The 27,891-nt window shown below is 47.8% G+C and overlaps 1 protein-coding gene across 12 annotated transcripts in view; it reads left to right on the top strand.

Annotated features, from left to right (window-relative positions):
* The window catches only part of LINGO1 (leucine rich repeat and Ig domain containing 1), a 259,989-nt gene that overhangs the window by 195,819 nt on the left and 36,279 nt on the right, over positions 1-27,891 (top strand). The window contains exon 1 of one of the 12 annotated variants that reach the window (XM_081964988.1): positions 21,822-21,999. The exons of 10 other annotated variants lie outside the window; for them this stretch is intronic. In XM_081964988.1, the coding sequence (XP_081821114.1) occupies positions 21,994-21,999 (6 nt within the window). In that variant the 5' untranslated portion in view covers positions 21,822-21,993. Of the gene's footprint in view, positions 1-21,821; positions 22,000-23,277; positions 23,292-27,891 lie in introns of those variants that run through there. One more of the 12 variants, XM_081964984.1, reaches the window with a different exon arrangement.

Here is a 27,891-nt window from a genome sequence, read left to right as displayed (position 1 = left end):
CCTCGCACATATGTGCTAGTCGTTCCCGACTCTAGGGAGTGGTTGTCATCTTCATTTCAAAGCCAAAGAGCCAGCACTGTCCGAAGACGTCTCTGTGGTCATGTGGCCGGCATGACTAAATGCCGAAGGTGCACAGAACACTGTTTCCTTCCCACCAAAGGCGGTTCCTATTTGTCTATTTGCATTTTTATGTGCTTTCGAACTGCTAGGTTGGCAGAAGCTGGGACAAGTCACGGGAGCTCACTCCATTACATGGTGCTAGGGATTTGAACTGCCGAACTGCCATTACAAAATCTATCCTTTGCTTTTTTTAAATCCCAGCTTCCTCAAATGTGCCAATACACTTCTCAAATGTATTAAGGAATAGTGCACACTTTTATTTTTTGGGCGGGTGGGGGGGGGGGGTAAAGAAACATACAAAAATATGTGGACTGATGAAATGTCACATAAAGGGGGAGGGAAATGCCATTATGTTAAGGAAATTGCTTGTCTTTGGAGAAAAATGACCGCAAAAATACATTTATTAGGAAAAGTGTCTACCCAAGTAAGTATTTACTAGGTTAAGAAAAAAAGTCAATGGAAACCAAATTGGGTAATTTTACAAAATAGTTGTTTCCCTGCTGTCAGACAGGAATAAAAAATATTTTATGGAGTAAGCCGATTTTATTACAACTCGATGATTATAAAACAAGAAAACAAATTTACAAAGTTTCTAATCTGAACAGGGCAGATTTACTAATCTGGGTTTGTGTAACCCCTCCGTCTTGAAGTTGAATTATAAGGTGAATGAATGCCAAGTCACAGGTCAGTCATACAGATCCAAGCAGAAATATGAAGCACATGTGTGTTGACATCACAACATGAGTGATGTCATGTTGAGTGAAATCAGTGACATCACTGATTTCCTTGGCCCTCTGCCAACAGAGACCTGTGTACCTGTCTAGATTCACAATAATAACAGGCTTATCACCTGTGAAGTGTTCTCCCTTAAATTCACCAGTGGGAAGTGCGTCAATGTTTTGCTTTAAATGCTTGTGCATTAGAGTCTATGCTTGTTTGCCCAGGTTGATCTATAGAGTGTCAGGCTACTTGTAAACTCAACTGTAAATGCCTTTTTTCCTTGCAGCTCTCGCCAAATAAACTCCTGAGCTTGCTTGTTTTCCTGCAGGCATCTCATTACCCAATTTGGTAATAATATCAGTGCTAGAAGGGAGTGAGGTTTCTGGAGAGGAGGAGGAGGAGGAGGAGGAGGAGGAGGAGGAGGAGGAGGAGGAGGAGGAGGAGGAGGAGGAGGAGGAGGAGGAGGAGGAGGAGGAGGAGGATCACAACTGTGGGGTCCTTGGTGCTCTCTGAGCTTGGTTGTTTTCTTGTAGACATCTCATTACTCAACTTGGTAACAACATCAGTGCTAGAAGGGAGTGAGGTTTCTGGAGAGGAGGAGGAAGAGGTGGAGGAGGACTGTGGAGTCCTTGGTGCTTTCTGAGCTTGGTTGTTTTCTTGCAGATATTTCATTACCCAACTAAGTAACATCATTAGTGCTACCATTTGTGCTTCTGATACCTGTTGAATCTGGGGAAGAGGTTTTGTGGGAGACGTGCCCTTAAGAGACATGGGATCAAGGTTATTGAGTGCCAATTATTGCAATGGGATGAACAATGAAGCTTCTGCACCTTCCAGGACTACATATGTCCCGCTTCAGGTTTTAAACTCACACGCTCTTAGTTGCTAGGTGAGAACAGCAATTTACTCAAGGCAGAGTAGATAACCTCAGGCAAGGAAGATAATGTAAATCAGAGCAGAGTCTGTGGGAAGGAAAGCTGGCCTGAGTATTTTCACTTTCAGTAGGAACCCTGCACAAGATCATTCAAAATTCAGTCCAAAATTCCGAGAGCCAAGTCAGAACTGCCAGCCAGTCTGCGGTCAGAGTTTCAGGAGCAGGAATCCCGAGAATAACACATCATAGCAAGAGATCAGATGGCTGTTTCTAACAGAGGAACGGGGATCATGGCTGCCTCTTAAATCAGACAGAAGTCTTTAATCAAGAGATTTGTTCCCTTGTTTGGCGAGGAGCCTCCATGAGCTTCTTTGCTCTGCTCTGCTCTCTACTTTCCAAGTCCAGGGGCTTAGAGGCTCTACATCATCGTCTGATTACTCCAGATGGTTCCCGTGTTTGGTCAGCCTTGGGTGATTCTTGGCTTGGTGTCTCTTGAGTATCAGTACAATTATATACTTACCTCTTACTCTGTGGTTATAACTTAGCTGTCTTCTTTGTATAATCGGCTCTAATTATCAGAACAATAAATATAAGGCTCATAATTTTTTTTTGCCTCACATAAAAAGTCCCTCATTGATTGATGTTGGCAATAGACGTAGATATTGTCTTTTCCCTGTCAATTTAACCATCTCAGCATCTTCAATCATCTCCACTAACCAATCCTCCTCTGTGAAGATCGCTGAGTCTTTCCATCTTTGTGCAGACAATAATCATTAAGTAGCAGATTCTTGGGACAATTGAACCTTCAGTCCAGGCCATGCATCTCCTCCTGTCAATTCCCATCATCTGGTTGTCAATCTTCATTTATATTTATATTTACATTCTCTCCCACCTACACATTCCCATCATTTCCCTGGTCTTGCTAACAGACTGACCCCTTGAGGCAAGTTGGTAGCTTGAATGTAATTTGATAATTACTAATGATTTCAACAGTGAAGGAATCAAAAAGGCAATTGGCTGCCATTATAATTAGCTGTTCGTGTGTTTAGAACTCTGCTAGGCAATGATTAAAAAACCTATTTCGGTGAGTTTATGGGATCTAAGAGGGCAGAGCAGATATGGAAGCCTGCTGGCTAATGAATTCATATTAATGATACCCTGACTTCTCTAATGCTAGATTTACACAAATAACAATAGACACCTCTTGGACAAGTGGAGGTGAAAATAAACCTGTGATAGGGAGTTGCCTTTCTTACCAACGCCACCAAAATCACATGCAACCCAAAGTCCTCTGGGACCCTTCAAAATATGAGCAACAAGAAATCGGTTGAGGGTTGGCTTGCACTATATTGCAAATAGTTGGGGAAGAAATGGAGGTAGTGACCAATTTTGTTTTTCTGGGCTCCAAAATCACTGCAAATGGGGACATTGGGAAGGTTGAGAACCACTGTCCTAAGGGATTTGCAATCAAAGCAAGAGAAAGCGAGGGACCCTTTAGGGAGACTTACAAGCTGAGACTCAGACGTTCTCTCCCTGGTTTTGCTAAGCATGTCATTGCAAGCTGAGACAGATGGAAGCAGCAGGCTGGGTTAGCCAAGGGTGAAAGGTAAACTGGTAGAGCACAAGTATGATCTGACACTTCCCTGGTCCTGCTCTGGGGAGGGGGAGGGGGAAGAGTAAGGAAGGAAGGAAGGAGAAAAGAAGAAGGGGAAAGGGAGGAGGAGGAAGGAAGGAAAAAGAAGAGGAAGAGAAGGAAGGAAGAATGAAGGAGAAGGAGAAAAGGAGAAGGATGAAGGAAGGAAGAAGAAGGAGAAAGGAGGAGAGGAAGGAAAGAATGAAGAAAGGAAAAAGAGGAAGAGAAGGAAGAAAGATGAAGGAAGAATGAAGAAGGAGAAAAGGAGAAGGATGAAGGAAGGAAGAAGAAGGAGAAAGTAGGAGAGGAAGGAAAGAAGGAAGGAAAAAGAAGAGGAAGAAAAGGAAGAAAGATGAAGGAAGAATGAAGAAGAAGGAGAAAAGGAGAAGGATGAAGGAAGGAAGAAGAAGGAGGAGAGGAAGGAAAGGAGGAGAGGAAGGAAAGAAGGAAGGAAAAAGAAGAGGAGAAGGAAGAAAGATGAAGGAAGAAGGAGGAAGGAAGAAAGGAGAAGGAGAAGATCATCTAATGAGCATTGGGTTTTTTTTTCTCCCCAGAAGCTGCAACGGGGTTTACATTGCCCTGCGCCAGCATTTAACTAATGGACAGGCCCTTGACGGATTGTGTAATTTTGGGAGAAATCCATCTCTGTTTAAAATGCTCTTTCAGGTGAAGACTTCACTTTAAAAGAGAGGGGGGGAATGAATGGGTGCTGCAAGTGTCACCCTTTTTCATCTTAATTGTCATAACAAGATAGGCTCTTCACCTTCCCCTTGTCTCTGCTTTGATGGCAGCCGCTGCGTTCCGCTTTCACTCTCAAGATTCCCAGCGGAGGAAATGAATTTAAACCCGCGTTCCTCAACCCTTGGTAGCTTTCAGCTCTAGGGGCTACGACTCCCAGAATTCTGCGAGGCAAATTTGTATAAAATGTTTTATAGATGGCACTTTGCACTGGCAAGACTGGCAAAAACGTTTAAAGATAGATCGGCTAACTCTTGGAAGTGTAAGCAAGCATCTGGTTCATACTGTCATATGAGGTGGACGTGCCCCAAAGCAAGAAAACATTGGTCAAAAATACATACATGGCTGGAAAAAAATGACAAAGCAACATATAGATTTGAAACCAGAGATTTTTTTTCTTGGGCATTCTACCTGAAACATATGGGACCCTCTGAGCCAACCACCAGGAGGTGGTGAGTTCTAGTCCTGCCTTAATCATGAAAGCAAGCAAGACTTTGGGTCAAACTCTCAGCTGAAACCACCTCATAGTTGGAGTGACAATGGGAGGAGGAAAGTGTGTCGAATATATGACATCTTGAGTTATATGTAAAAATAATAAAGGTGGCATATATACTGTGCGTGTATATACATATGTAAGCAAATGCCACAAACTACATCAAGAAGAAGAAAAGAAAAATCAGGAGACAGAGAAAGAAAGAGACAGTGGTAGTGACAGTCAAGAGACTTTTAAAACTTTAAAGAGAAATTGAGACATTTAAACATCCCTATTTGATATTTCTGTACATGTATCAGCAAAAAAAAATTGGTATATTTGTACAACATTCCATTTATACCCGATGCTTAGGTGGTGCGTGGTAATGCTTCTGGCATTAAAACACCACTTCCCCCCCACGTTTAAAAAGCAGCCTTGATCAACTTGTGTGAAAGCCAGGTTTTGCAGAAATAAAAACTTTTTAAAAGTTAAGGGGAAGAAAAAACCTCTAATGGGACAAAAATGTGCCACCAGACTTGCTCAGAATCCATGAAATGTTATCTGGGTATTTTTGATAGGGAAGTTAATGAATTGGAGAACTGTACTGGAATACGAACAAAAGCAGAGTATCAAAATATAATTACGTTTAGCTATTGGCCTGGGAAGTGTGAATTCGATCAGTTTGTGTTAACCAAATAGATTTCTTCTCCATTCCTCCGGATAATAAACAGCCTGCGCTTATATATGTGGTATATTTTGACAACATCCAAAGTAATTTGGGAAATGTATCTGCCAGTTAGGCTCAGAACTAGACTTAAAACAAACCTGAATGTGGTTGTGTTATACTGAAAGCAAAGCAAATGCAATTCAAAAATATAATCTGGGGGGAAAATATGTCTGTCTGCTTTGTTTGTTTAAGGAAGTTTTAAGTCTTGGCGACTCAATTAGTCTTTGCAGTGTTCTTGGCAAGATTTGTGCAAGTGGTTTGCCATTGCCTACTTCCTAGAGTCGATAGAGAATGGCTGGCCCAAAGTCAAGCAACTGGCTGTGTACTTGTTGTGGCCCGCCAACAGCCAATCGAGCTGGCAGCAAATTCGGAGAATGGGGAGGTTGGGAGGAAGATGGGCCAGTCCTGGAGTCTGGGGAAGGCTCTGATGAGGGCTCTGTGTCAGAGGCAGAGATGGTGCCAGGGTTATCAGCTGCCTTCAGAGTCAGACATCAGTGAGGCAGACGAACAGCTGGAACCTGTTCCCAGTGTGCGCATGCGCAGAGCTGCCAGGAGAAGGGAGCCGCTAAAGAACAGGGGTCGACTTGGGAATAAGGCCACAGGTGGACGATGAATGGCCCCTCCCAGAGGAAATAAAAGAGGAGCGACAGGGGAGTGGAGTTTGCAGGAGAACATTAGTTCGCTTGATTGCTTCGTGACTCTCTGAGGCTCCTTGCCAAGTTTTGCAGAGATCGGCCTGGCAGCTCTCCATGCCAGATGAGGTCTGTGACTGTAAATCCCCCCTCGAAAGACTTTGCTGGGTGTGAATGAGCAGAACTCATTGTAAATTAATATACATAGCACTGAGTGCCTAAACTTGAATACCGACAATTCTTCTGCTGGGAAACAAATGCTCGGCAGAGGAATATTTACTTTGGTGCTGAATTATTTAAGCAAACATGAGAGGGCAAATTGACTGCAGGAGACAGCGTTCTGTCCACCGAGGGTCTCAGGCAAATGGTCCAAAGTGCCAGCGATTCCCTCGGTCTGTTTTCTCAAATAACTCAACGAAAGTATAAACACAGTCCGATGACAGCTTTATTTCCTGCCAGCTGCTATAGGGGAGAAGGAGATTTATTCTAATAGACAGTGGAGCTGTTGAATCTCAAATCCTTTGAGCGGACCTGCGCGGGTTTTCCAACCTAGGAATTCCCCATGGTCATTCATTCAAACCTAGGCACGGAATGGTGGCTGCAGCAAGCAATTTCAAAACTCAAATGCAGGTTTCTAGTCCTCACTGTACGCTGACCAAGGGACATTGGATATAATCGCGTTTTTGGAACCAGAATGTTCTGACCCAGCTCCCCAAACACAACCAACCCTCTGTAGTTAAGTCAATGATTCCTTGATTAGAAGCGCCAGCAGCGCCAGCAAAAAGGTTCTCTCTCACCGCAGGCTTACAAGTCCGTCTGACAGGGAGATTAATAGTTGTCTGCCACATCTATTCATCTCCGCCCCCTGACTTTTGTCCCCAGAGCTAGGGTGAGGCTTCGCTAGCAGTGCTGGTTCCTCCATCCCAAGGACCAGCCCATAGATTTCCACTGTTCTCCTCTCCTCTGCCTTTTGCGCATCTGCCTATCAGGCACTGAACCCAGCTGGACCCTCCTTTTCCTCATCAGACACCTCCAGACCTGGGGACTGTTGACTCTCCATCTGTGGGGTGACGGACGGCCCAGGCTCAGCCTCTGCCTCTGCCTCTGTCTCTCTCTCTCTCTCTCTCTCTCTCTCTGTCTCACTATCTCTCTCTCTCTGCCAGCTCCATTCCCTCTTCCCCCACCTCAGAGCTCTCAGGGTTCTGATGCTGGAGGGGCTGGTGACCGATAGGCCACAAGGCAGAAATAGAAACACGTTATCACCAGCTTTTTATTTTTTCGGCGGCCTAGGAATCCCCACGGTCTTTAAGACTTAGGCACTGGATGGAGTTTATGTCACGTGATTTCAGGACTCCAGCTTGAATGCAGGTTTCTAGTCCTCATTGTACACTTGCCAAGGAAAACGCGATGTAGTGGCGTTTTTTGGAACCAGAAATAGGAACACATTGTCACCAATTTGTTTGCTTTTCTTTCTCTTTTTCGGTAGTCTAAGAATCCCCACGGCCATTCAGGCCTAGGCACTGGATGGAGTTTAAGTCACGTGATTTCAGGACTCCAGCTCATATACGGGCCTTCTAGTCCTCATTGTACACTGACTAAGGAAGCCTTGGTGCAATAATATGTTTGGAACCAGAAACCGGTTCATATTATCTTTGGAAAATCTTTGAATAATGTGCATCTATATTTATATCAAGGAATAATAGAGAAAAATGGAGATTTTTCTGCCAGACGCACGTTTTCACCGCAGGCTATCCCGTCTCTTTGTTTAGGGTGAGGAGCGAGAGGTGAAAACTAACAGAGCTAACCAACTTCCCTTTTGTTAGCGTTTTGCTAACAAGATGTTTACAAGAAACCTTCCCTTCTCTTTTATATATTCAATTATTGATGGAAGGCGGTGCGCTCCCGTCAAGGAAGGGCACGATGTGGATATTAACCGCCCAAAATGAATTAATATGAATCAGGCACGGAAATGTTTATATTCTCTACCTTTATAAATTATGGAGGGCCCTTTTGCACATAATTACCAGCAGTTTTATATGGTTCTTACTTTCTGCTTTTAATCCTTCTCGGAAGAGGGGTACCTGTCACTCGCAAACTTGGAAGGGAAAAGGAAGAGAGGACAGGGCAGACAGGAGCAGGAGGCTCAGAATGCATTGGCACTGAAATTCAGATCCTCTGAAGAACATTATTGAGTGGCATTAAAATAGCAACAGCAATAGCACTTAGACTTATATACCACTTTACAGTGCTTTACAGCCCTCTCTAAGTGGTTTACAGAGTCAGTGTCTTGCCCCCAACAATTCTGGGTCGTCATTTTGCCCACCTCGGAAGGATGGAAGGCTGAGTCAACCTTGAGTCTGGTGAGATTTGAACTGCCAAATTGCAGGCAGCAGAAGTAGCCTGCAGTACTGCGTACTGACCACTGCGCCACCGTGGCTCAAAAAGGAAGGAAATGTGCAAAAATCAGGATGATCAGCAATTCTAAAGCAGGAGTCTTTAATCTGTGGGATACTTCGTGCTCTCCGAGCTTAGTGGTTTTCTTGCAGACGTTTCATGACCTAACTAAGGAATATCATCAGTGCTAGAAAGGAGTGGGGTTTGGGCTCTGTTTATATACAATTGCTTGCCCTGGCAGAATTGGTGGGATTGTGGGGATTTTTTTCCTTGCTACTTTCTTGATTGTTTTCTCCTTCTTTGTTTGTCTGGTGTTAATCCATGCTTATCTGGGTTTCTCTTCTGTGGGGTCCTTGGTGCTTTTTGAACTTAGTTTTCTTGCAGAAGTTTCACGACTAGGCATGGGGACATCTTCAATGCTAGGAGGGGATGTGTTTATGGAGTGAAGGCTGAGGAAAAGAAGTTAGAAGAGGACTGTGCTCTCTGAGATTGGATGGTTTTTGCCACATATTTCATTGCTCAACTAGGTAACATCCTCGGTGCTAGAAGGGTTCTCTGTTTATATACAATTGCTTCAACTTGCAGTGTTGTTGGGAGTATAGTTTGTTCTTTTCTAGTTCCTTGATTAGAGTATTGTTTTCTGCTTGATTGTTTGTCTGGGATTAATCCATGCTTATCTGGGTTTATCTTTCTGTGGGATCCTTGGGGCTCTCTGAGCTTCATTGTTTTCTTGCAGATGTTTCATTACTCAACTAGGTAACATCATCAGTGCTGGAAAGGAGTGGGTTTGCTCTCTGTTTATATACAAATGGTTTTCCTGTTGGTGTTTGTGGGAGTTCCTTGATCAGGCTGTTGTTTACTGTTAGCTTCTTTGTCTGAGTTGGTAGTTTATTGATTAGGAATCATTCAGAAGAGAGAAATTAAAAAGCCAAAAGGGTAACAAAAAGACCAGAATATCTTCTCACTGGCAATCAACATCCACATAGACCAGGGGTGTCCAAACTTGGCAACTTTAAGACTTGTGGACTTCAACTCCTAGAATTCCCCAGCCAGCTGGCTGGGGAATTCTGGGAGTTGAAGTCCACAAGTCTTAAAGTTGCCAAGTTTGGACACCCCTGACGTAGACAGAGATTAACAACAAGATTAATACAAGACTAATAATCAAGAAGTCAACAATACCCTAATCCAGGTATTGTTTGACAGCAAGACTGCAGGATTCATATAACAACTGTAATGATTCACTTAACAACTGTGGCCAAAAATGATTGTAAAAGTGGGCACAGAATTGGCAAAAAGTATGATCCAATTGTGATTGTAAGTCAATGACTATCTCTATTGTTTCATGTTATCTGCAAGCCACACTAACTCTGCTCCCTTCTTGAACAATACAATGGTGGCATTTCTCTAATTCAACACACAGCCTTAAATGGACACTGACTTTATCCGTTGCCGCCCCAGGCAGTGGGTAGCGTTTTCACACATTTGGAATTTTCTTCCCCGTGGCCACTATTCAACGGAAGAGTGGGTGGACTTACCACCCCTTCCACAATCTTGTCTCTGGTGACGGTGAATCATTCTCAAGTGCATCTCTGCGAAGACGTTGGAACGCTAGCCCAGAGGGAGTTGGGAAGGGTGTCGGCGATGAGCAATGTTTGGGGGGGCCAAGCAATGAGTTACTTCTCGTTTGCAAAAAGGGAAAAAAACGTGTCTGCCGTTAGCCTCTTCTGGGGGAATCCGAAGAGGCTGTGGGGATGAGCAGAGAGAGTGTTGTTGTTGTTAGTTGCGAAGTTGTGTCCGACCCATTGCAACTCCATTGACAACATTCCTCCAGGCCTTCCTGTCCTCTACCATCCTCTGGAGTCCATTCAAGCTCATGCCGGTTGCTTTGGTGACTCCATCCAGCCACCTCCTTCTCTGTCGTCCCCTTCTTCTTTTGCCCTCCATCGTTCCCAGCATGAGGCTCTTCTCCAGGGAGTCCTTCCTTCTCATTAGGTGGCCAAGGTATTTGAGTTTCCTCTTCAGGATCTGGCCTTCTAAAGAGCAGTCAGGCTTCATCTCCTCTAGGACTGACTGGTTGGATGGTCTTACAGTCCAAGGGACTTTCAGGAGTCTTCTCCAGCACCAGAGTTCAAAGGCCTCCATTCTTTGGTGCTCATCCTGTAGAAGATCATGAAAGGTTATTGCAGGCTTTGGGGATGTTCTCAAAATGAAGGACAACTCAAAGGACCTTGAAGGGGAAAAGTCTCAGAGACACCTTGGGCAAAGCTTAAAATCCAAAGCAGTTTTTCTCAACCTTGCCAACTGGAAGATGGGTGGGCTACAACTCCCAGAATTCCATTGCTGGCTGGGGAATTCTGGGAGTTGACGTCCACCCATCTTCAAGCCTGGGCAAAGAGTGATCCAAGAGCTTCTGCTAGTGCCTGATCAAAGCAGCGAAAAGCATTTCCCCCCCCCCTCAGACCTGAACATTTCCACTCCCCTCCCCCCCGAAATTTCCTCTTTAGTTCAGCTTGTTAGAAGAAATGTGTGAAAATGAGAAAGAAGAAAGGATTACTGAGCAATAATGAGAGTAATTAAAAACCTCTCCATCTCTTGCCAGCAGAGCCCCTTTTCAAAGCTCAGCAGGATTTTGATGTATGTGTGTCAAGGGAGGGGGGGGGGAGAATAGAGATGCCAGGAGCACTGAAGGGGGGGGGTCTGGTCACTAAATCTAGGCGAGCAAAATGGAGCTTTTCAAAGGGACTGGTTTCTCTGAGGTATCGCTCTCTCTCTATCCCTCCCTCTCTCTATATCTATCTATCTATCTATCTATCTATCTATCTATCTATCTATCTATCTATCTATCTCTATCTATCTATCATCTATCTATCTATCTATCTATCTCTATCTATCTATCTATCTATTCCTCTATCTATCTATCTATCCCTCTATCTATCTATCTATCTATCTATCTATCTCTATCTATCTATCTATCTATCTCTATCTATCTATCTATCTCTATCTATCTATCTATCTATCTATCTATCTATCTATCTATCTATCTTATATCAGTCCATCTACCCATCCAATCTCTCTCTCTCTCTCTCTCTCTCTCTCTCTCTCTCTCTATCTATCTATCTATCTATCTATCTATCTATCTATCTATCTACCTACCTACCTCCATCACAGCTCTCTTTCTCTCTTGTCTGTCTGCCTGTCTGTCTATCCTGTCAGGGTTCCAAATAGCCTCCAAAAGCAGATCAGAGTCCAAGGTAAAGGATTCCTCAAAGTCCCAATTTATTAAGAGAGCCATGTTGGCACATCTGGGAAAACCCAAATCTGAAAGCTTCCCTCAGCAACTTTGCCCAAGGAGAAGAAAAGGATGCTGAGCTTGTCGATCAGAAAGGTCAGCAGTTCAGCTATTCAAGTTCCTAGCACCACTGCGTAACGGAGTGAGCTCCCATTCCTTGTCCCAGCTTCTGCCAACCTAGCAGTTCAGAGCACGTAAAAAATGCAAGTAGAAAAATAGGAGCCACCTTTGGTGGGAAGGGAACTGTGTTCCGTGTGCCTTCAGAGTTGAGTCATGCCAGCCACATGACCACAGAGACGTCTTCGGACAGTGCTGGCTCTTCGGCTTTGAAACAGAGATGAGCAGCACCCCCTAGAGTCAGGAACCACTAGTACAGATGTGCAAGAGGAACCAAAGAGCAGAGGTGAGTCAAGACAGTTGCTGGAAAGGCAGTGCACCAGAGGGAACGGATAAGAAGGAACGCTCCGGTGGGCCAACTCCATTTCTCTGCCAAAAATGTTTGCCTAAAAAAACAGAGCCCGCACAGACTTCCTGAAAATGTCTGCAGGGTGTTGACAGGAGGAGGAGGGCTTTCCTTGTGAGAAGATGCTGACGGCCGTCCCTCCTGACTCACTCAGCGAAAGCTAGCTGCTGCTGCTGCTAATGTTGACACTCACCTGCCGAGCGAGCGGAGCAGCAGGGCAAGGCGCAGGTGTCTTAAGCCTGCATCTCCGGAGCTTGGTTTCCTCCGAGGCCTTTCCCCACGTGACGTCAGCCGGGCCTCTCACCTCTTTGACATCTCATGCCAACAGCTCAGCAATCAGCCTGGCTGTTGAGCCAGCCATCTCAGCATAAATCCAAATGAAGCAGCTCCGGTGGGAACAAGGCTAAAAGTAGCCTGCTGAAAGAGGGATCGTGTTTCCCACTGGATAACTCCCTGCGTTTTTGTTTTTCCTGGCGTGGCTGGCCTAGAAGAGGCACTCAGAGGTCCTCCTCATCTAGGGATGAGGTTGGTGGCTGGGGATGCTCCATCTCTGGGTCTCCTGCCTCAAGGCTGGAATTGCATTAGAAGCCTTCAAACACTGAGCTTATCGATCAGAAAGGTCTGCAGTTCGGCAGTTCGAATCCCTAGCACCGTGTAACGGAGTGAGCTCCCATTACTTGTCCTAGCAGTTCGAAAGCACGTAAAAAATGCAAGTAGAAAAATAGGGACCACCTTTGGTGGGAAGGGAACAGCATTCCCTGTGCCTTCGGAGTTTCAAATCCCTAGCGACGCGTAACGGAGTGAGCTCCCGTGATTTGTCCCAGCTTCTGCCAACCTAGCAGTTTGAATGCACGTAAAAAATGCAAGTAGAAAAATAGGAACCACCTTTGGTGGGAAGGGAACAACATCCTCTGCGCCTTCGGCATTGAGTCATGCCGGCCACAGGACCACGGAAACGTCTTCAGACAGCACTGGCTCTTTGGCTTTGAAACTGATATGAGCACCACCCCCTAGAGTCAGGAACGACTAACGCGTATGTGAAAGGGGAACCGTTACCTAAGATCTTCTGATGTCCTAGGTACCTCTAGGTCTAAACCAGGGGCCCACTACTCCCAGTCTGCAGCCTGGTGCTGTGCCATGGCCCATTGGGAACTTGACCATCCAAGCACCAGGAGAGCGCACACACATACACACAAACAAACAAACAGGTTGCTTTTCAGACTAGCCATGGGTATTGATAGGGGAAGAATCAAGGCAGGGCTCCATCAACCTCCATATTGCCCATCCTGACCTGCTTTCAAAGCTTCCGCTGTGGGTGACTCCTGAGCTTCCTTGCACCCGGAAACAGGGGCGCCAATCTCTCTCCGATTTCTTGGATCCCAATTCCACACAACAGATCCCAACTCAACTAGTGAAATCTGTTGAAAGCCTTGGAGGGAGGGGTGGAGAGGTGGTTTGTTTTTTCAATTGCATTTTTCCCCCATCCGTTCCTAGTGCTTTAATTAATTCTGGTGTCTTCTTCTTTCGTTGTTGTTTTTTAAAAATCTTTTCTTTCTTTTTTTTCTTTCGTGGGTGCAAAAAAATGAAATCTGTTCAGCCCGAGTGAGTTGACCCCGGGCCTTTTGAGGCATCCCAGAATAGCCGTCCTTCCCTCCTTCCCTTCCAAATGCTGTGCTCCCCAACACGCCCCCTCCTCATTGCAACCCCTCCTGTCTTCGATTCCTTCCCCCCCCTTTTTTTTTCTCCCCTCCCACTCACCAACATGTTTCTAAATGACAAATACACACAGATGCTCTGGCATTTTGCTTCCCTCCCGGCACCCTCCCCCTCCCCACTCCCAAAACGCCCTTTTCGTTATCTCGATCAAATCCCCCTGCTCTTCCTCCTCTTCTCTGAAGTATTAATGATTTTCAACAGCCAACAATCTGTCTGGAAAAAGACCAAGATGAACCCATGGTGGACGGCAGCCCAGAGCTGATCTATAGAACGATTGACGCGAAATCCAATGGTGGGATTGACTCGAAAACCTTCAGCTCTGGGATACGGCTGCTGATCCAAGCTTCATTCCTTCGGATGGCGAGCATCCCATCCGCACTGAACAGAGGGTTTCATTCTGACCGAGGCTTCCTGAGACAGTAGAAATCACACGCTTAGTCTCCAAAACCCTCTTTTTATTTCAATGGCTATGAATTATGTCCATTCACAGCCCGTAATGTGTCACAAATAGTCTGGGAAGAGTCCGACAGATGTCTGCTACAGTCTTTCAGAGTAAGGCTGATAAGCACCCACCTTTATCTCCCTTGAAACGCTGCCAGAGACCTAATTGCCAATTAGTTTTGCAAGGCCAAACGGAGCACAGAGTCAAACGGAGCTTCAGAATTTAAACCAACCAGAATGAACAAAATTGCTGCTCACGTCCGTTTGCTTCTCTTTTATATCTTACGGGAGGAGCCAATCATCTCCAAGCCTTACTCCCAAGTCGACCCTTTTGTCTTAACTGTTCTTGCCTTCTGGCAGCTCTGCGCATGCGCCCACTGGGAACAGGCTCATACTGTTCTTCTGCCTCACTGGTATCAGACTCCAGAGGTTCTGGAGGCAGCACATAACTCCCAGATGGCCCTGGCCCCCTCTCTGCCTCCGATCCAGAGCCCTCGTCCAAGCCTTCCCCAGACTCCAGGACTGGCCTGTGTTCCACCCCAACCTCCTCACTGTCCAAATCTGCTGCCAGCTCTGCTGGCCGCTGTCGGGCCACAATACTATCTTTATTCCCAGGGTTTGTTCATTCCGATTGATGCATTGCTCTTAATCAAAACTCTTAATCTTCTTGTTAAGGCAGTGATAACTGTGGATGAAGTTCAGTAACCACCTCGGCTAATGAGGTATTTCCTCCGAGTTGGGCCCGCAACAGGTTTGAAGTTCATCCTCGCTTTTCCCCCCCTCTATGTTCTCTCTGAAGCTTTCATTCACCGCTTCTTCCCCTCCACAGCAAAAGACTGTCAATGAACATTGTAATGACACTCAAGGTATTCTGAGCAATGCAAAAATGCAACCCATCGTATCATCTACGTTTCCCACAGTTTGGTGCCAACCAGATCGTTGACCGATAGAGTTCCCCGTAGGAGCATCCCCACAGGGTCTGGGCAAAAATAAAAATAAAAGTCAAGGTGGCAACTGCATTGCGGTGCTCCTCCCATTGCACCTGCCATCTTCACCTTCCTGACTTTGTGAAGACCATCATTTCTTGGTGTTCTAGAAGGCCATACCAAGAACATCTGGCCACCACCCCTTTCAATTTCATATGATGGTGATTTGCAAGGTGCAATGGGGTGATCTGAACTCAGATTGAGATTCCCCACAGTTCTGTAACGGTTTTCAGACCCATAGGAGGTTGCCGTATGGAGACTCAAGTCGTCAGTCCATCTTCTTCTCTGCCAATGGTCAGTAGAACATTCAGAACTACCTAGAACTTCCTGGGTGTCGCATCTAATATTTTGTGCCTCAAATGTGAGTCCTCTTACTATCTGAGAAACAACAGGCAAGGAAATAGCCTCTAGGTTGTCATTTTAGCTTCTCATTCTAGAAGACAGCATGGTAGGAGGCCTCACTTTAGAACATCTTGACATTGTTTGCTCATTGACGACTGGAGTCTATTGGCAACCAGGGAGCATGGAGAGATTAGCTAGCAAGAAAATGATCCAGCAGCTCCCAATCTTGGAATCAATTATGTAGCCATGGAATTGAGAATAGCCCTTATGTTGAGGTACATCAAGTTCCAAGAAAATAGATGTAGAAAAAAAAAAGAAGAGAAGAAGAAACACATTCACACTGGATAGATTTGTCAATGATAATTAGTCATTACGGTTGTAGTAAACTTCCAATTTGAGACAGCCTTGAATACGTCCTGCTGGGGAAATGACCACAATGATTGGGATGTTTTATTGGGGGGGGGAATGTCTAGGTGGCCACTGTGGGAAGCTGAGATGATGCGCTAAATGAGGCATCTCTAAATGGGCACCATTTGATGTTCTGAGCCCAGGGTGGGAAAACGAAAGCCATCCTAGGTTCTTCAAAATTTTGAAAGGGTTGTTTTCCAAAGTGGATGAAGTCAAGTGGCTGGTCTCCAGATCTTAGATTTCAACTCCCGGCACTTCTCCACGCCTCTTCTAATAGGTGGTCTTCCCAAAAAGAGGTCATCCTATTTTCCAAAGGACCCAAGGGCAAGGCAAGAAACAATGGATGGAAATTAATCACGGAGAGAAGCAACCTAGAACTAAGGAGACATTTCCTGACAGTTAGAACAATTAATCAGAGGGAGATTTTGCAGTATCCTTCCCCTGGAGTGGGAAGGGAATGGGGATTTTGCAGTATCCTTCCCCTGGAGTGGGGAGGGAATGGGGATTTTGCAGTATCTTTCCCCTGGAGTGGGGAGGGAATGGGGATTTTGCAGTATCCTTCCCCTGGAGTGGGGAGGGAATGGGGATTTTGCAGTATCCTTCCCCCTGGAGAGGGGAGGGAATGGGGATTTTGCAGTATCCTTCCCCTGGAGTGGGGAGGGAATGGGGATTTTGCAGTGTCCTTCCCCCAGGAGTCAGGTGGGAATGGAGATTTTGCAGTATCCTTCCCCTGGAGTGGGGATGGAATGGAGATTTTGCAGTATCCTTCCCCTGCCACGCCCACCAACCCACGCCCACAGAACCGGTAATAAAAAAAATGAATCCCACCACTGTTGAGGATGCTGAGAGTTGTGGTGGGACACAGTTGGAGACCACTGAGTTGGGGAAAAGTGGCTCACTTAGGAACAACACCTGGCTGATCTTGACAGGAAGCTAAAAGGGGTCAGACCCAGTGATTCTGTTTGGGAGGCTACCCAAAAATCCACAAAAGAGTGGGGGGCAAAGACCCTTCCCAAAGAAACGAAAGAGCAAATCATTTCCATGCCTTTTATTTTTTGAGAAAAAACAGAGGGATGCCTCCATGATGGTTGAAATCATGGCCAAAAAGACAAGCTCATCTTATTTTTAAAAAACTAACTAGTATCGGGAAGGGAGTCAGGAAGCAGATGAGGAAAGCAGGATGTTTGTTTGTTTGTTTACGTTTTTATGCCTCCCCTCTCCCCCATCAGGTGAATCTGGGCGGCTCACAGCTTGCAAAGAGACAAATAGAATTGAAATATTAAAACTGCATGAGTTAAAAATTTAAAACTATATTAAAACCAGAAAAGGAAGACTGGGGGAATGGGGTCTTCTTACTTCATCAACTACCTCCAGGGATGAGTGCCTCTCTCGGGGCCTCAAGGCCCACAAGCGAAACTAGATTTTGATATCTTTCCTGAAGACTAAAACGGTGGGGACAGTACTCACCCCCAGAATAACAGAATAATGGAATTGGAAAGGAACTTGGAGGTCTCCTAATCCAACCCCCTGCTCAAGATGGAGACCCTAGAGCATTTCAGACAAGTGGTTGTCTCTTCTTGAAAACCTCCAGTGATGGAGAAAGAAGGGAGGGAAGGAGGGAAAGAAGGAAGGAAGGAAGACAGAATAGCAGAATAACAGAGTTGGAAGGGACCTTGGAGGTCTTCTAGTCCAACCCTCCTCTCAAGCAGGAGACTCTGGATCATTTCAGACAAGTGAGTGTCTCATCTTGAAAACCTCCAGTGATGGAGAAAGAAGGGAGGTTGGGAAGGAAGGAAGGAAGGAAGGAAGGAAGGAAGGAAGGAAGGAAGGCAGGCAGGCAGAATAGCAGAATAACAAGATTTGGAAGGGACCTTGGGGGACTTAATCCAATCCCCTGCTCAAGCTGAAGACCCTCTACCATCCTGAATAAACCTCTTCTTTAAAACCTCCAGTGTTGGAACAACCATGACTTCTCGTGGCGAGTCGTTCCACTGGTCAATTGTTCTCGCCCTCAGGGAATTTCTCCTTCTTTCTACATTGGATCGCTCCTTGGTTAGATGTAGTCATACCTAGACTCTAGTCCACCCGGCTTCCGTTCCAGCTTCCTCCAACCAGCATTGAAACTCACAGGCGCACATGCTTGGGAAGGTTAACTGAGGGCAGGACCAACCTGCCGATCTGCAACAGCTCCATCGGCTAGGACAGAGCCACACGCACCCGTCGCACCACCCTTGTTGTAGGTCTCGCGGGGGGTTTTTTTTGTTTTTTTTTTTGTCCACGGCCACCTGCTTTGCAAAGCGAGCCAGGTTTTTGCATTCTCGTTGGCTTGGGCCCCAGCAGAACGCAATTCCACATGGCATGCAGACAACCTGATTATCATTTGGAGCAGACTGGTCTGGTCTGCATTTCAACCAGGCGGCGCATGGGCCAAAGGAGATCAGGCAGGTGCCGTCTCCTGCTGAGGCGATTTACAGGGGTGTTTAAAAATACGGCCCGTAAATAAATATATCAGGTGACATCCGCTGAAGTGCAGCTGTCTGAAAGCGGATCGGAAGTCAAATGAGTATCATCACCCCAACCAATTAACAGATATCAAGTCGTATGAACAATACCAGCCTCAGCATAATGACAAGGCTTTTAACTCAATGTCAAGGGTTTCACCTGAGCACCGTTTTCAAAGGGAAGATGTGAGTTTAAATATTTCCTGCGCTGGTAGGAAACGTCAGTTAATGCACTCGGCTACCTGTCTTCCATTTCCTTCGGCTTTTTCAGCTCTTCTGCTCTGCCCTCCCTCTTACTCTGAGTAATCCGGTAAGTAAGCTTGCTTTGTTGGGAAGTAAGCGCTCCCTCCTTGGATCAGACCAGAAAGAAAGCAGCCACTCTTGATCGGTTTCCTCATGTTCTGGCTGAGGCTTCCCGAGAGCATGAAGCAAACTCCTGGTCCTGACAAAAAAAAACTTTTATTAATTCACAGTCATGAACCAATTAAGTGAACTAATTGTCTCCTGCAAACTCCACTCCCCTTTTGCTCCTCTTTTATTTCCTCTGGGAGGGGCCATTCACTGTCCCTTTGTGGCCTTACTCCCAAGTCAACCCTTGTTCCTCAGCTGTTCCCTTCCTCTGGCAACTCTGCGCATGCGCACACTGGTAACAGGCTCCAGCTGTTCTTCTGCCTCATTGATGTCTGACTACGAAGGAAGCTGATAACTGTCAGACGGCCTTGGCCCCCTCTCTGCCTCCGACACAGAGCCCTCCTCAGAGCCTTCCCCAGACTCCAGGACTGGCCCCTGTTCCTCCCCAGCCTCCCCATTGTCTGAATCTGTTGCCAGCTCCGCTGGCCACTGATGGGCCACAACACCTCAAGGCCTGAGGGTGACAGGCAGTGCTTGACTTCCCACCGTCCATTTAGTGATTGTTGGAAGTTACGGTGGCGCTGGAAAAAAATTAGTTATAACCGGTCCTTGCACTTTGAGCGTTGCTGCATCCCCCACAATTGCGTGAATGCAAATTCAGAGGTTGGGCAACCCTCGTGTTATTTGCGATGGTTGCAATTCACGGGGGAAATCGTGTGATCTCCACCTGCAATCACCTTTTGAGGCTTCCGACGAGAGCAGTCATTGCTTCGCTTAATAACGGGGACAAAAAGTGTTGCAAAGTCAGACACGACTTACTGAATGACGACATCGCTTCATGATGGGAGATCCTGTCCCAGTTGAAGACCACCTATATGTTTCCAGATAGGGCAGGGGTGGGATTCAGCCAGCTGTTTTTCAGGCCATTTTCAGGCTGGTTTTTTGGGCCATTTTTCAGGCAGGTTTTCAGGCCAAAAACAGCCCCCAAAATGGCCCGAAAATGGCCCAAAAACTGCCACGTGCGTGCCGGCAGCTGGTGTCCAGGTTTCCGAAGCTCTGGTGCACGCACATGCGCTTCAATGCACACACGTTCCGATTTGGCATCACCGTCTAGGGTCTCCTGCTTGAGCAGGGGGTTGGACTAGAAGACCTCCAAGGTCCCATCCCGCTGTTATTCTGATAAAAGTAAATAATGTTGATTGCTAGGGATATGCCCACTGACTTATTAAACATATCACGGAGAGGTGGGTTCATTGTTAAACCCATCTAACCAGTGGGAGTCTGGGTGGCAACTGAGTAGATGATCGGCTGCCCATGTTCCTCTTTCTAATTCCGTCTTGTCCTCCCCAAGCTCTTCTTCTCTTGGTGGTCTCCATCTCCCATTGACCAATTCATGGCAGATTTTACAGGCTGGGGAACTGTTCTCCAAAGCCCTGGGTGTGTGGGGCCAAGTTAGGTCATGGTGTGAAGCGAAGTCGTGTTGAGTGCAGCTCAACTCTCAAGGTCTTCAGAGCTTCCTCCCATGAGGTCTTCTTGGCCTCAAATGGAAGAGATTGACCAGGACTGTTTTCAGGGAGGCTTTTGACTTCCTGGTCTTGGATGGCTGTGATGTCCAAGGGTCAACCAGGGTATAGCTTTCCAGATCAACCAAGATCGGCTCGATGTGGCTCCTTAGCTGGCCCAAACTGACCTAGCGGCTGCGGTCATTCGACAGTGGTGGCTCCTTCTCCTTTTGGAACATAAGGGGCCTCCAAAAAGCAGGTTCCTTATGGTTCAGTTTAGGAATCTTATTTTCTGGGTGGGTGGGAATAAGTGAAAAAATTCTCAACAAATGAGCTTTCCCACTCCCCTTCTTGAAGACCCTGGGTGGTAGAAGGTCAGGCATGGAAAATCCAGAAGCCTTTTCTTTTGTTTGTTTGTGAAGGTGAATTCCTTCCTTCCTTCCTTCTTCATCTTTGACTCTTTCATCTTTTCTCTCCATCTCTTCCTTCCTTCCTTTCTTTCCCTTTTTCCTTCCTTCCCTCTTCTCTGCCACTTTTCCTTCCTTCCTTCTTTTTTACCCTTTCATCTTTTCTCTCCATCTCTTCCTTCCTTCCTTTCTTCCTTCTCTTTCACCCTTTCACCTTTTCTCTCCATCTCTTCCTTCCTTCCTTTCCCCTTTTCCTTCCTTCCCTCTTCTCTACCCCTCTTTTCCTCCCTTCCCTCTTCTATCATTCTCTTTCCTTCCTTCCTTCCTTCCCCCCCTCCAGCTCTCTGAAGAAGCCAAAGGGGGCCAAAACAGCTCCACACCCACCTTTCCTTGGCCAACCTACCCCTCCCTTCCCATTCCTTCCTCTCTCTCCCCCCTCCCTCCGTTTATTGCTTCAGCCACTTCTGCCTCCATCTCAATAGAGACCCTAATAAACGACCATCACTCAGATTTGGGGTCCCCCCTTCCTCGTTCCTCCTTTCCACGCTCCCCAACATCACTTCCTCCTCCACCCCACCCCATCCCGGTCCCTCCTGGCATTTGCAGCCCCTCCTCCCCGCTCCTCGCCTCTTCAACTCACCCCCCCCCCCCCGCTGCATCTTGGTTATTCTTTCGCGCTTAGCATCCTCTCCTCTTCTCCTTCCTCTCCACCTTTTCCTACTCCGCAAGTCAGAAAGAGGGAGAAGCGGGCGCCGGTCAGCGTCTCCCCTCTTTTTTTTTTCCTCCCCTTCGCGCGGCCCCCAAATCCGCGCCTCGGGGCGCGCTCCCTCCGCCGCTCCCGCGCGCGCGCTTCCGCCCCTGCCTGGCTCGCTCCCCACCTGCCCTTCGAGAGGAGGAGGAGAGAGAGAGAGAGAGAGAGAGAGGAAGGCGCGCCGGGCTTGGCTGCTGCAGACGGCCGAGGGCGGGGGAGGGATCCGGCCCGCAGAGGTGGGGAGGGGTCGCGCCCAGAAGCCCAGCCGGGCGGGCAGGAGAGGCGGCGGCAGCAGCAGCGGCGGCGACGCGCTTTTCGACCCGAGGACGGGAACGCCCGGCAGGGAGGCTGGCTCGCTGGAGCGGGCGGGCGGGCGGGCGGTGGTTGGGGAGCCGCCGCCGTCCCCGCCGCTGATGCTGCTGGTGCTGGTGCTGCCACCGCCGCTGCGCTGAATGGTGGCGGCCGCCGGCTGGAGACCCACCTTACCGTTTCTGCCCGGGCGAGAGGCGGGCGGCGAGAATGAGACATGCAGGTAAGACGGATTAGGGCGGGGTGGGGTTGGGTTGGGGGGGGCAGGGAGGGAGGGAGGCTCCTGTCGGCCGCAGGGGTCCCGCTGCTGTTTGGGGAAGAGGGGAGGGGGAGACCTTCCTGACTTCCAGACCCCCCTCCTCTTTTGCTCTTGGAGATGCTCGATTTGGAGTCGGGGGGAAGGCGGGAGAACGTTGCTTTTGGGGGAGATGGGGGGAAGGTTGGGGAGGGGGAGACCTTCCTGGCTTGTAGACCTCCCCCCTCTTCCCCCCCCCACCCCGTTCCCTTCCAGCCACCATACCCCCCCTCGATCCGGATTCCCTGCGCCTTCCTTCCCCAACTCCGAATTCTCCGAGAGGCTTGATTTGGAGTCCCTTGGGGGGCGGGGGGGAGAACGCTGCTTCTCTGGAAGGGGGACGTGGGGGGAAGGATGGGGAGGGGGACGCCTTCCTGGCTTGCAGACCCCTTCCTCTCCCCTTCCCCCCCACCGTTCCCCTCCCGCCACCATCTTCCCTCCCCTCCCCCAATCCGAATTCTCCGCGCCTTCCCCAATTCCGGATTCTTGGAGAGGCTCGATTTGGAGTCGGGGGAAGGGGGGCGCTGCTCTTGGGGGGTGGGGGAAGGTTGGGGAGGGGGACGCCTTCCTGGCTTGCAGACCCCGGACGGACCCCCTCTCCGTCTCCCCTCAACCCCATCCCCACCGTTCCCCTCCCGCCACCGCCACCCCCTCCCCGGATCCGGATTCCCTGCGCCTTCCCCAACTCCGGATTTGGCATCGCGGAGGTGCTCGGTTGAAGTCCGGGGGGGGGGGGGGTCGGGGGTCCCCCGGCGGGAGAGCCGCTCCGTTTTGCAACTCTGCTCTGGCTCCCTCGGGGTGCTTGTTTTTTTTGGTGGGGAGGGGGGTCGCGCAACCCTCCTTATCCGCGCCTGCCTTCGGATGCTGGACTCGTCTTTATTTGGGGGCTGGGAGCGCGGGGAGGTGCAGAGAGGGGGGGGCTATAAATGCCTCCTTCGGCATCACGGTTGCCTTTGTGAGCCGGATTTCGCAGGCGGGGGAGGGGGGCGGCGGGGGGGGCGCTGCTCCAATCCCAGTTGCTTCGGAGGGGCGCCGTTGGGCTCGGGAGGGAAGGAGGGGTATCGCGACCCCCTCCCCTCCTGGAGATTTGGTCCTCTACGCCTTTGGGGGGGTCCGCCCCCCTCCCGCGCCACCAGGAGCCGGTTTTTCGCCCCCCCGGAGCTGTAATGTGTCTTTTTTTTTTCGAGCTCGGTGCCTGCAGCGCGTTTGCTCCGAAGTTTGTGAGTACCGGGGATGGTTGGACGCCGGTGGGGAGGTTTGTTCTGAGCGGGGAGATGGAGTGGGGGGAGAGAAGGGGACAATCCACCTGTGTTTTCACCCACCGTGAAGGTGATCAAGGTGTGTGCGCTTATTGTCGGGCCCCCTCCCCTCCTTTCCTCATCCTTGGAAGAAGCAGCCTGCGTGCGCCAGAGAGAGGGAAGGCGCCTTTGATCTGTCTGTGTCTCCGGCGAGGGTTGGGTCCTGGGGAAGGGTACCCTTGTGGGGTTGGAGAGGGGGGGGCTTTGTCTGGCTTCCAAGGGGGGTGTCTTAGCCTCTGTTCTTACAGAGTGTGTTTGTGTGTGTGACTGTGTGTGTTGGGTTGTATTTGTGCCACCAGCTGCCCTCCTGATCCACCTTGGCTTGCTTGCTTTTGTGTGTGTGTGTGTGAGAGAGAGAGAGAGGGAGAGAGGGAGTGAGAGAGAGAGGGGGAAGGAGGGAGGGAGAGAGAGGGAGAGGGGGCAGAGAGAAGCTCTTGGATGAAAAGACCTGAATTGTTAATGGGAGTTGGGGGTCTGGACATGTTTTTTGGAGCACAGGGTGGGCTTTCGCTGAGAGAGAGGAGGGGAGGGGGAGGAAGAGGGAGGGAGGGAGGAAGAGGGGAGAGTGAGAGAGAAATAGAGAGGATGAGAGGGAGAGAGGGGGGGAGGGGGAGAAAGAGGGAGGGAGAGGGGGAGAGAAAGAGAGGGGGAGAGAAAGAGAGGAGGAGAGGAGGGGAGGGGAGAAAGAGGGAGCGAGGAAGAGGGGGAGAGGGAAAGAGGGGGGGAGAAAGAGGGGGGAAAGGAGGGAGAGAAAGGGAGAGGTAGAGAGAAGGAGAGAGGAGGAGAGAGGAGTGGAGGGGGAGAAAGAGGGAGGGTGGGAGGGAGAGGGGGAGAGCGAGAGAGAGAAAGAGAGAGGGGGGAGAAAGAAAAGAGAGAGGAGGGGAGGGAGGCAGAAAGAGAGGGGGAGAGGGAGAGAAGCTGTTGATGAAAAGACCTGAATTGTCAATGGGAGTTGGGGGGGTCTGGACACATTTTTTTAGAGCACAGGGTCAATTTTCACTGAGAGGGAGGGAGAGAGGGAGAGAGAGGGAGATCAGCTGAGACCAGCATAGTGGACAGTTTCCAAGAGCTGAAAAGCACATTTGGGGGGTTTCTTGGCTGTGCCCTCTTCATTTCTCACCCTTCTGCTTCGCCAGTTTATTTCCCATTGCAAATATCTTCCATCCAAGCTTCCCTTCTTCCTGTCTCTTTCCTCTCCCCCTTCCCCTCCAAAAAGGGGGCCCCTCTCTCTCTCCTCCAGGAGCCCCCTAGGTCACATTTCAAAGGTGCTGCTTTTTCTTGCCCAATCGATGGAGAACCATTAACTTTGGGGGCACTTAAGAACTGCACCGCTTAGTCTGGATAGGATGGGCCTCCCGGAGACCACCAGGTGGGGCCCCCAGAAGAAGAGGGGTACCTTTTGAGAAATGAGGAGGGGGAGGGCTTTTTCAGCGTGGCAACCAACCTCCAGATGGGAAGCTTGGTTTCCAAGCAGTTGCCTTTACGTCCCTCTGTCCTAACTACAGGAAATCAGGAGTTGAGATTCAGCCGGGATTTAAATTGGATGCTTGATTTAAGCGATGGCGCTGATGCCCAAATTGTTAGGCAAGGACTGGGGGTCTTCCTGTTTACCCCCTCCCTGAATTTCTTTTTCTCTGGTGAATGCCAGGAACTTCAAAGAGAAGCACCTAGGTGGTAATAAGAGCTTCCATACCCCCTTAACTCCATGGCAGTTCTTTATATTCTTTTGCCACATCTTTCACATTCATATTAACATGATTTCCCTACGTTTAGTATTATAATATATTGAGCATTTAAAACGTTATGGAACGCTCCATTTTTCTTCTTACTATCTTCTAGTAATAATATCATATCAACATTAAACATCATTATTCTCATCCTATACACACAAACAGTTTCCATCTTATTTACATCTCTAAGTGTGTTGTCTACTTATTTTTTTTTAACTTTCTTCATTTCCAAACTCCTTTTTTTCATTCTCCAACCATTGGTAATATATTTCCCATATCGTAGCGCATGGCAGTTCATTGATGCACTTAGTGAAACATCTCTGTGTGTGAATGGAGCGTTGCGGTGTGAGGCTGCTTCTTCTTCTGTTTGGGAAGCTTTAAAGTACAGAAGCAAAATTTCTGCTCTTCCTGTAACCAGAAGGCTTTTTCAGATATATAATTCATCGTCTTTTGTGCATAATGTCCAGGGTCAGATCAACTGGACAGGCCAGAGCCCCAGTCTTCCCCATCTGTAAAATGGGAGCCTATTTCTAATCATTTCAATAGATCTAAACATTCTACCCCCACCCTCTTTTGTTACTGGCAATTTCTACTGAACAACTGGCCTGACAATCTAACAGTCAATCGATAGATTGGTTTGGGCTAATTACTACTCGTAAATTACTTGCCTGTTACTCAAGATGGTGTTGGAATTTCTGATCTGCTGTATTTAAAAAAAAAGCAGAGAGAGAGAGAGAGAGAGAGAGAGAGAGAGAGAGAGAGAGAGAGAGAGAGAGAGAGAGAGAGATGCATTCTGTCACTCAGAACTGCAATCTTATATTACTCCCATGTTAGCATTTGGGCATTCTGATAACATTATAAAATAGAGCGCTAACTTTCTCGAAGTATTCAGAAATCCTATTTTCGGCTTCAGCCGTCAGGCTAAACCACAGTTAAGAGACCTTTAAAGAGCTTTAAGGGAATTGAATGGGGGCTTCCAGTTAGGACCTTTGTGGCTCTTTGAGTGTTTAAGGTTGCCGACCCCTGGTTTAGGATGAAGCATGCAGATACCTGGTTGCTGCTTGAATTGGACCATTCAGTCCAAGAAAAGGCCACTTTTATATCCATGGAAACTGGTGTTTGATCTTGGTTCATCTACAAGAGGAATCTCTCAGAATCCTTCAGGCACGATGAATGTTGAAAGCTTTACTTCCCATCTAGGTGCAAGGTGAGTGGATCAGTGCAGCACCACTGGAAGACTTGAAGGTCCAGGATGGTTGACTACACTCCTGGAGAAAATCCATCTAGCTGGTCACTAAGAGCTGACACCAACTTAATGGCACATGATCAATCTAAGATGGCCTTAGTAGATCTCCCAAAAAAACTAACCAGGTTACACTTGAATATTACTTGTATTCATTTTATGACTAGCCTGCCCCTCTACCTCCAAGGGATCTCAAATAATGTATATTTTTGGGAGGACAGCCCTCATGAAATTCCAGGTTATGATCCAGGCTGCAGAAGGGAAATCTCCCTCCACATGATTGCCAAGAAAACGATGACAACGCCATCTCCAGAAGTTCAACTTGGAAGAGTCTTTATTTCTCCCTGCCATCAAATCTTTGGATTTGATGGTTTCTCCACTTGGACATGTTCTATATCTTCTCCCTGACCCCATCCCCACCCCCAACTGCCCCAAGCCCCAATCAAGTCACTAAAAATTCATGAACAGGACATAAGAGACCTAAAAACCAGATGAAAATCCTGGCAGAATTTGGAACTTGAGTCTTTTCAGTTCCACAAGCTGAAAATATCTCCTCCATGCTGTCCCATCCAACCACATCAGTTCTCAATGCAGGACTGGCCTTTCTTCCACCAACATGATGCATCTCTGGGACACTAGATAACCATTGGTTAAGCGGTTTAGCCATAACTAAGAGAGATTTCCAGAATTACAAACTTCATGATAACCAGGTTTAAAGTCTGTAGAGATCCTCAGCCATCCAGATCACGGTTGTACCAAAGGTGCTTTTTTTTTTCAGGAGGCAACTGGACTTCCTTGTTTTTTCTTGGAAGACGTTTCACTTCTCCTCCAAGAAGCTTCTTCAGCTCTGACAGAATAGTGGGGAATGGAAGGATTTATACTAGTTGTAGACAGCTGGTCATTTGCATCCTTTTGGAGAGCTGTTGAGGCCACTTGGAGGTTTACCTGTGTCCTCAGGGTCACCTGAGTGGTGCAAATGGTTCCTGTAGTCTGCAGTTTCCCCCCTCTGGAAATCCATTCCTACTCCCACGCCATTCCAAGGGTCTTCATCCCAAATTGTACACTAAAAGTCTGTAGAGATTCTCAGTCCTCCAGGTCCTGGTTGTCCCAAAGGTGCTTTTTCAGAAGGCAATTGGACTTCCTTGTTTTTCTTTGAAGACGTTTTGCTTCTCATCCAAGAAGCTTCTTCAGCTCTGACAGAATAGTGGGGAACGGAAGGATGTATGCTCCTTTTAAACAGCTGGTCATTTGCATCCTTTTAGAGGCTTCCTGGATGAGAAGCGAAACGTCTTCAAAAAAATAAACAAACAAGAAAGTCCAGTTGCTTCCTTAAAAAAAAAAAAAGCACCTTTGGCACGATAACCGGGTTAAGGATTGGGAATAAAGCTGTGATGTTCAATCCAGATAGAAGTGCTGATAGAGCAGGAAGCAAATGTATATAAGATTGGGCTTTTTTTGTGTTGTTTTTTGCTTTCCTAGGAAATGTATTCGGCTTTTTAATTAAGAAAACATTCGATGCATCCAACAGAAGTAATGCACCGCAAGACGA

Source organism: Natrix helvetica, assembly GCF_964273705.1.
Source record: "Natrix helvetica genome assembly, chromosome: 12".
Classification (NCBI taxonomy): domain Eukaryota; kingdom Metazoa; phylum Chordata; class Lepidosauria; order Squamata; family Natricidae; genus Natrix; species Natrix helvetica.
This window is presented reverse-complemented; position numbering and strand designations above follow the sequence as displayed.